This window comes from Gracilinanus agilis, chromosome 3 (genome assembly GCF_016433145.1).
Source record: "Gracilinanus agilis isolate LMUSP501 chromosome 3, AgileGrace, whole genome shotgun sequence".
Lineage (NCBI taxonomy): Eukaryota > Metazoa > Chordata > Mammalia > Didelphimorphia > Didelphidae > Gracilinanus > Gracilinanus agilis.
This window is the reverse complement of record NC_058132.1, coordinates 250,626,410-250,635,530: the sequence shown is the minus strand read 5'-3', so window position 1 is coordinate 250,635,530 and position 9,121 is coordinate 250,626,410. Positions and strand designations below refer to the sequence as shown.

The 9,121-nt window shown below is 46.8% G+C and overlaps 1 protein-coding gene across 1 annotated transcript; it reads right to left on the bottom strand.

Annotated features, from left to right (window-relative positions):
• Positions 1 to 2,988: 2,988 nt before the first annotated feature.
• On the bottom strand, positions 2,989 to 5,158 carry DLX2 (distal-less homeobox 2). The gene is made up of 3 exons (XM_044666504.1): positions 4,774 to 5,158; positions 4,003 to 4,187; positions 2,989 to 3,408 (listed from the first exon to the last, which is right to left on the bottom strand). The coding sequence occupies exons 1-3, from the start codon at positions 5,156 to 5,158 to the stop codon at positions 2,989 to 2,991; spliced, it is 990 nt and encodes a 329-aa protein (XP_044522439.1).
• Between the last annotated feature and the right edge of the window lie 3,963 nt (positions 5,159 to 9,121).

Below are 9,121 nucleotides of genomic sequence, written 5' to 3'. Positions count from 1 at the left end.
CTGGGGAGCAAATTTTTTCTTAGCAGAGGATTAACCCTTTGCTTGAAATATCATTCCCTCTTTAAGAGTGGTGAGTGACATCTTGAAGGCTGCTTCAACTGGAAAAAAATCGGGATGAAGAATCAAAAATTCAGTGCTTCTGTTGTTGCTGCCTGAAGTGCCCTTGGGCAAGTTATGTTTTACACTCCCCCACCCCCAAATACACACATCCCAGTTTCTTTTTCCTCATTCGTGAAAAGGAACAGATTGGGTTTAGATGCGTCCTAAGAGCTCTTTCTGGCGCTACAATCTGATCTTTCTGCACAAGAAATATGGGATTCTTCAGGACCACAGCTGTGGAGGACAATATAGCAAAGTTACATTGTCTCCACTACCTAAATAAAAACGACGATTTAGGGTTGGGGTTACTAGGCCTGAGGATAACTTCCTTGGACAAATAAGAACCCCTTAATTAGATTACTGGCCCAGTGACACTTCGCCGGGCAAAAGGAAGTGATGTCTAGCTCCAGAATCCATTCCGTCGAGGACCCCGCAGGAATTAACTTCCTTTTCTTCCAGAGCAGTTTCTGATGGATGCATAGGTGTCAAAAGTAAATGTGAATGAATATATGCCTGTATGTACTTGCTAGGAGGGTGAGCAGAGGACTCACTGCCTTCGCGTGTTCCAAAGAGCGAGTCGCAAGTGTGCTACGCCAATCAAATTTGTATTTCTGTGTGCGTGTTCAATTCCTGTTCTCGAGTCTAACTGCATTCCAATGCAGCTGAGTGTGTATGCGTGTGAATGTAATTCCACACAGGGGTCCAGGCCAAACAAAGCACAAGCTTCTCTGCCCTCAAGGCAAGTAAGGAAGCCGGGAGCCGGGGAAGGGGCAGGTGAGAGCAGAATTAGCGCAATTCGAGGATTGGGAGAGAACAGAACCGGAACTAGAACCGGTCAGTTCCCTTTATCAGCCACAGAGGCTTGCTGCTGCGGAGGCCCGAGGCCTCGGCTGCAACAACAAACAGCAGCAACACCAGCAGCACCAGCAACAACAGCAGCAACACACCAGCTACTCTGGGGTGGGGTGACGTGGGCGGCGGGAGACAGTCCGGGGCTAAAAGTCAGTGGCGCCAGCTCGCGGAAGGGGAGGGAGGGAGGGGCGGGGCCGAGTCTGGGAGCCCGAGCGTGAGTTGAGTGATTCATAGGGCCGCGGCAGCGGTCGCCCCCATCCTCCAGGCAAACTGAGCGAGTTGTTCTGCCACAATGGGAGATCATGAACTTAAGGCTGCGGTGGCTCCGCCAAGAATCGAAAGGCCGACTTTGAGGTTTTTCCCAAATCCTGATCTCTTTCCCCTCGCTCAACTGCTAATATCTAAAACTTGCAACCTGCATTTGCAGGCAAAAGAGCCCTTCCGAGAGGACAATAGCAGACCGGGACTTTGAGCGCAGGATGAGCGGCTGCAAGTGCTTGAGGCCCAAGTAAATCTATTTTGACCTTGGCGGCCGATGTAAAAAGCACCAACGGTCTGGCAGCTCGGATCTCAATGGCGATGTCCAAGGAAATACGGTGCGAGTACAATGAAAACAATAATTTATTTAAATAATCTCTTCATATTGTAAAATCAACATTAAGAGTATGTTGTTTTCATAATAAATAACTCAAAAATACCTTTCCTTTAAAGAATAAAGACCTTGGGCTTAAAATAAAACAAAAACGAAATCAGTAGCTTAATTTAACTGAGAGAAGGAAGCTTGTTGAGGAGAAAATGTTTAAAAAATGGGAGAGGGGAACGAGACTACTGCTAACCCGAAATTCTTACAGCTGGTTCACCAAAAAGTCTGAAAGTTGAAATTTTTTATACAAATAAATCAAGGGAGGGGGAGGGAAATCTGCACGAACACCTTTATTTACAAACTTTGTGTGTGTGTGTGTGTGTGTGTGTGTGTGTGTGTGTGTTTCCAGGATAATGATCCTGAATTGAGTTTAAAAAAGATAATTTAAACACTTTTTTTGCAATGTCCACATATAAAAAAATCATTTTTAACATCAAAATGAGGTCATCCGCAAAGGCACCTAAACTTTTTAAAAAATAAAAATAAAAAAACTCCACTGGTGATGGATGAGGAAGAGTGGAGGTCTTGGATGCTTTTCCTTAGAGAGCTAAAGGGATGAGGGCCAGGAACACACACCACAGCAAAAAAGAAAGAAAAAAAAAAGGCAGCGAGGACATCGTGAGGAAAGAGGGAAAGTTGAGGGAGGAAAAGAGTGGAACTGGGCCCACAGTGAGGTTTATAACCGAGGACTTTTTTGCTCTCATAAGTGTGTGTGTGTGGGGTGGGGTGGGGAAGAGTAAGGAGAAAGGGTTGGAGACAGAATAGGAGGCTGAGCGACTGACCCTGGAAAAGAGCAACGCAATTCAGCGTGAACCCTAGGGGAGAGGGAGGAATGGCAAAGCTGGAAGGAGGGAGAAAAGCGTCTTTCTTCCGGGACTTTGTTCTCAGCCTCAGGGAGAAGAAGGTCCCTGACCTCTCCGAACGGGGTAGGGTGTGGGGGAGACAGAGAGTGGAGAGTTATTGGTAAGTCAGGGCTTGAAAGAGAGTTTTGGGAGAAGAAACCTGCCCTGAAACATGGCCAAAGTCCCTCCTACCCTCTTGAATAGCCCGACCAAGTAAAGTCCTTTTCCCACGATTCCCGGGAGGAACCCACAGGGCAAAAAGCCTCATAACTTTACAAATGCATCGGACAGTTGGACAGTTAAGTGTTATCATCAAAGCACCAATCTGGTCCTAGGAGGAGTAGGGGCTTTGGAGTGTGCCGCTCCTCTTTGCTCAGGGAGAGAAAAACGCTGAGATTGTGGATGGACCGGGGTCTGGGATGGCAGAAGAAGGGAGAAATACTCCTTGCTCTGGGTTAGGCAGCAGCCACTGTGGGGATTCTCTCTCTCTCTCTCTCTCTCTCTCTCTCTCTCTCTCTCTCTCTCCAGTCTCTGACCCAGTCTCTTTCAAAGTTAGAATATCGTCCCTGCATTCACTGCTGAGCTGCTGCTGCTGTGATGATGATGGTGGTGGGGATGGTGGTGGTGATGGGGCTGCGGAGGCTGAGGATGCTGTAACAGTGGTGCACTGGCCTGGAGGTGAGAAGCCGAGCTGGAAGCCTGGTGATACCATGGATAGTTGCCTAAAAAAGCAGAAGTACCGCTGCTGGGACTGGAGCCTGAGCTACCCCCACCTCCACTACCGCTACCTCCGCTGCCTCCTCCACTGCTCATCCGCTGGTGAGGGGCAAAGTCCCAGGTAGTCGGTGCTGAGACTGGAGGTGATGCACAGGGGGGTGAGGCACTGCTCCCGGGGTGCTGGTCTGAAGGGATCTCTCCACTTTTCCACATCTTCTTGAACTTAGACCGACGATTCTGGAACCAAATCTTGACCTTTGTGAAAAAGGGAAACTGGTCAAGTTATGGACTGGAGAAAGAATATGAAATGGCAAACATAAGAGAAGACATAGACTGAGATTGAGACAGTAGATCTCCACTCAAGCAGGAAGAGGTGAGGGGAGGAAGACTTGGCCGACCTCAATCAGTTCAGAAAATGAAATGCAGTTTTTTTTGATCGCCTGGGATAATTTTTTAAAGGTGTGAATATTTATTAAAAGTCATCAGTAGAAGGCTAAGGTTAGACACGAGCTGCCAATCAATTATTACAACTTCTTTTTTTAAACTGGGGGATATTATCCCTGAGATGCCAGTTAAGTCTATCCCTTTCTCCCCTCCACTGGTCTAAGCCATTATTCTAACCATTACGGGTTTGTCGGGTTTGTCGCTTCTAATTTCATATACTGAATTGTAGGACAGCAGGCTTTTTTAGGATATGTACATATAAATGCATGGATGGATATTCGTTACAATGAGAACTCCTGTCCCTGGGCCAATAATTGCAAGGCTAGAAAACCTTCAGCAGACATAGACTCATGGGGGGGGGGACGGGGGAAGGGGGGGTGGCAGGAAAATCCGGGAGCCCCTTACCTGAGTCTGTGTGAGGCCTAGGGAGGCGGCCAGTTCGGCTCTTTCCGGTAGTGCCAGATACTGAGTCTTCTGGAATCGCCTCTGAAGAGCTGCTAGCTGGAAACTGGAATAAATAGTGCGAGGTTTCCTCACTTTCTTTGGCTTCCCGTTCACTATTCTGATTTCGGGCTCGCATTCTTCCTTTTCTGCAACGAAAGGAGGCCAATAAGAGAGAGAACAATGAAGGAACCCGCCAAACAAGAACTGGGACGCCCGCTAGTGTCCCATCATACTCTGCCTCTTGCAGCGAGGTGGTCAGAGACTCTCCCAGACCCAGAAAACTTTGCCCATCTTTCCTTCCAGGGATTTACAATTGGGAGTTTATCAGGTCCCCTCCACATTTCCCCAGAACTTTTTTTAAAAAATTGGAAGTACAAGGTTGGGAGTTGGTAGGAAGCAGGAGATACATATTATAGAAAAAGAAACTCGGGTAGAGAGAAAAAAGTCAATAACTGCATTGCAATCATAACTCTCTTTCTTGAAAATTTCTGAGTTTCCTCCCGATTCCTTGAAAATCCTCTTCGGTCAAGGAACTACTCTCTGAAACCAGCTTTTGAAATTGAGGAAGGGGAAAAATGGGATACTGGGGGATAGGGTAAGTGGAGTTGGGAGTAGAAGTGGGGGTATGGTAATCTGCGAAATCTATAGCCTAGGGTTGGGGCTGAGAACCCTTATTCTTAAACTTTGCCCCCCCCCCCTTAGCAAGAAAGACTTAGCAGCAATTACCCATACCGGGTTCATTGTTGGCCGGAGAGGAGTTGGTTCCGTAGGGCCCGTAGGAGCTGTACGCCGCTGTGTAGCCCAGGTCGTAGCCCGCCTTGGCAGAGTAGGGGACGGTGTTGAGGCCGCTGGCGTGGTACTGGTACGAGCCCATCTGTGCGTAGGGGGACCCTCCGCCTCCGCCGCCGCTGCCCCCTGCCCCGTGCTGCTGGTTGGTGTAGTAGCTGCTGTCCGTGGCGGTGGACACCGGCAGCGTGGGGGACTCTTGGGGCTTGTGCAGGCTCGTGCTGCTGCCGCCGCTGCCGCCGTGCTGGTGGTGGTGTTGGTGGTAACTGCTGGAAGCAGTGATCTGATTCGAGTGCATATCAGCCACCAGACTGTCAAAGACTCCAGTCATCCTGCCCCGGGACGGGAAGGAGCAGGCAGTGGGGCACCCGGGAGAACCTGGCGGGCGGCTCCTCAGTCTCTCTCTCTCCCTCTCCCCTCGGGCAACCAAAGTAATTACGGGGAAGGGGGGGGGGAAGGAAAACAAGAAATGTGGCAATTATCTAGGAACCCCTCCTCCTCCTCCTCTTCTTCTGGGCGGGGGAGGCGATCAGTGGGGACCACTCTGGACCACTGCCTCTGTGGCTGCTACCCGACTCATCCTCTAGCCCACCATACTCTCCTCCTCTGCCAGTACTGGGCACGGGCGGGGGAAGGAAGTCGGAGGGGGGAGGGGCGGCGGGGGCAGCAGTAGTAAGCTCTGGGAGGCAGGAGCAGGTGAGCGGTCAGGAGCAGCTTTACGATTGTCTGAGGAGCTGGCTCCTGCCGGGCGGGCATTTAACACTTGTCACGTGAGGGCAGGCGACGTCACCTAGCAACAGCCAATCGCCATCCCGGCCCCGCAGAAGTCTCCGGGTTTCTTAGAACGCCCAGACAGGAGGCGGGTGTCACATGGCGTGTGCTGTGGCTGCGGCAGCCGCTGCTGTTCTAAGGCCGAGGCTCTTGGAGCTGCGATGAAAGAAGAGGGGATGGGGGTGGGGGTGGAGGTGGAGGTGTGTGCGGGGGAAGAGACAGAGGGCAGCCAGAAGGGGAAAACGACTATGGCGGATTGCTCCAAACCAAGAAAAAAGTTTCCGCTTCTCTTCATTTTGTTTATTATAAATCACTTGAAGTAAATCCTAAGGTCAGATCTTATCTTTTATTTCCAAACACATTAATCACAGTAAAGGAGGTGTTGAGAGCTGGGTAAACTCTGGTTCTTTGCTCTTTTCCTCGAAACCTCTGGCACTTACATTCGTCAGCACATTCAGTTATTCTGAATTATCTATAAACCATGCGTAATAACACCTGCCACCTGTAGCAACCATTATGGCAATATTTGGAGGTTTAATTAGTGTATTTAAGGTGGTTTTTTGGGGTTGTTGTTGCTTGAAAGAAAAGCTATATAAATACAAAGGTATTCTTGTTAATCATAAATTCGAAAACCACTTTTCCTTGTTCTTACCTGACACACCTAGGCTTTAGGTAATAGAATGTATATGTAGTCTTATTATAAGCATTTGATGGCTAATTAACTACACCAAATAGTGAGAGTGGGATTTTTTTTCCCTACTTATGTGGGAAGTTGGATTAGATGACCTGCAGGTTCTCCTCCAAATATGACTTCTACTAAGAGGTAAATTAATTTCTATTTAAGTTAAAGAGTCATGTTTCCTTTTGAAATGTCTGAAGTCTTGCTAAATTTTCAACGCGAATTAATTGAAAAGGTTTACCTTGGCTGATAAGGCTACATTTTGCTTACTTTACTTTTTGGAACTTTAGGACATGTTTGCATCTATATTTCCACTTTCTCCTCCCTCCCCCAACTACGTTAGAGATTCCCTTTAAAAAAAACTTCAAGTCAAACTGACCAAAAGGGGAGGAAAAAATACGCTTCGTGAATACAGGGTAGTATTTGGGGTTAGGGGTTGGGGGGGGGGTGTAGCCTTTTCAGGTTCAGTTTTTGATCTTGCCTCATAGCGCCACCTGGTGGAAGCAGAACCGTGCTTCAGTAAGTCCCAGGTAGAGGTAGACAGTGTAATCATCCCTAGGCGCCAGTCTCTCAAAACCCCCAGCAGAACAAAATAGTAATTAAAAGCCGCAAAATTGTGCTAGCGCTCACAGTCTGAAGATCCCCAACCCAAATGCATAACTGTGTCGTCGAACGAACTTGTTGTAACAACAACGTCCTGGAAAACAAGTTGATACTCTGAAAAAAAATATTACCTCTGGTCTTCTATGGGGGAAGGGGGAAGCAAATGTACAATTAAAATGTGAACATGCGGCATTAACTCCATACAATGGCTCGCCCTCAGGATAACAATGAGAGAGGACGGAATCCTGTCTTCAAATACCGCCCGAATCTGGTTCTTAGCCACCATTTTAGCCAAGGAAGAATCCTGAAAAATCCTGAGTGCCTGGACCATCTTCTTCATTGAATACTTTATATAGGACTTATAGTGGATGTCTGGAGGCCTCCCTCCGATAGGAAAACAACTACAAGTCGGTGGTGTGTGCTAGAGAGGAGATCAGAGACAAAGAACATAGAGCAAGTGAGCTAGTTGAGGATGGAAGCAAGAGTCACACTGACAAGTCAAATATTGAAGCAATTGTCTGAGTAATTTAAACTCAAACCCACTTCCCTAATACCCGGAAAGTTGGGGCAAAAGTAGTTTTAAACTTGAAAAACTGCATCTAGATAATTGTTTCCATTTTCTAGAAAGTCAGAAAGAAAGTCTCCTGGAGTTAAATGAGAATTAATTTCCTTTCCTAGTGTAGAATTGGGAAATACTCCTCTCAATTCATTCTTCGTTTGTGGAGAGAGTAATGCAGATTTGGAGGTTCAGCTCTCAACAGAGTTAATTATATTTGCTCCGGAGTCGGGATTGATCCAAAGGAAGGGAAAGAATGAATGGAGAGGAAGGTGGGGGGAGGTGTCCACACAGTTTTTTGGAAGGTTTAAGAGCATCAATATTTCACTCTATTTAGGGAAGGAGCGTTTAGAAGATTCCTCCTTGAAGGCTTCCTGAGCTATTAGATTGCTCTTTTCCCCTCCTTAAATATGGTAAGAGTTCTTTGTTTGATCTCACGCCTGGCTCAGTGTTATATTCATTTGTGTTCAGGCTCTATTTCCTACCCCCTATTTCCACTCGCTCTCTAGGATGGTAAGCCCCTCAAGGGTAGACACTATCTTGTTTTGGGCATTGTATCTCCAGAGGTTAGCACCATGCCTTACACATATATCAAAGACATGATTTATCAATGTGAAAACTTCATGGAAGCAAATTGCAATCAGCTTGTAATGTCTAGTTTTCGGAGAAGTTGAATGACTTATTCGTGAATACACAGCTAGTAAATTTCAGAAGCAGGATTTTACCTCATGAATCTCTTAGAACAAGCCCAGAATGCGATATGTTAGGTTACATTAGCTTCTCCTGACTTGTACACAGAAGGTGCTTAATAAATATTTGTTTGTACGATTAGACTGTTTTTAGCGCATCTTTGTTAAATCTTCCCTCCTTTCCTCTGGCCCCCACTAGGATGCTGAAAGTTTCCCTTTTCTTTAATACAATGTTGGTAATAATAATGTCATATTTAATGATGATAGGCACATACAATGCTTTTTGGTTTACTTTGTGATCTTCTCAACTACTCTGTGAAACAGGTAGTAGAAGTATTCCCATCCCCATCGTATAGATAAGGAAACCCGGCTTCAGAGGGTTGTAGTGCCTGGAGTAAGATTCATGTTCTCTGACTTTAGGTCCAGTACTCTTGTCATTACCTCACGCAATCTTTTAAAGATGCTTATTAGGTGGCCAATATCCCAGGAGGGATTAAGCCTTAAACCGTTACTAGATAACATCTCAGAGGAGATTAGTTGACAGCTATCCTTTCGGGAATGGGACGTGGGGTAGGCGCCTAGAGTTAAGCGACTTCCAAAGGAGGGTGTGGATGAGAGGGCTTCAAAGACAACTTTGCCGCTCCTGCTTTTTTGCCCGAGGCTGACTGTGGTTCTGAAAACTGCTCTTCTTTTCCCAAGTCATCCTGTAGTACATTTTTACCCAAAGGGACCTGAGTGCCTTGAATTTTTATAGATTCCATCTGGAATTCCAAATTGTCTTCCCTTCTTTCCTTCCTTCCTTCTTTCCTCCTACCATTTCTTCTTTCCTTTTTCTTTCTTTTTCCTCTTCTTTCTGTCTTCCTCCCTCCCTTCCTCCCTCCCTTTTTCTTTCCCTCTTTCTTTTCCTCCTTCCTTCCCTTCTTTTCTTTTTCTCCTTATTCTTTCTCCTTTTCCTTCCTTCTTTCCTCCCTCTCTCCTCCCTCTCTTTTTTCTCTT

Coding starts and splice junctions, on each gene's coding strand:
- DLX2 (XM_044666504.1), bottom strand. CDS start 5,158: ATGACTGGAGTCTTTGACAGTCTGGTGGCTGATATGCACTCGAATCAG. Junction 4,188..4,773: donor TCCGGCCAACAATGAACCCG/GTATGGGTAATT, acceptor CTTTCGTTGCAG/AAAAGGAAGAATGCGAGCCC. Junction 3,409..4,002: donor TAGGCCTCACACAGACTCAG/GTAAGGGGCTCC, acceptor TTTTTCACAAAG/GTCAAGATTTGGTTCCAGAA.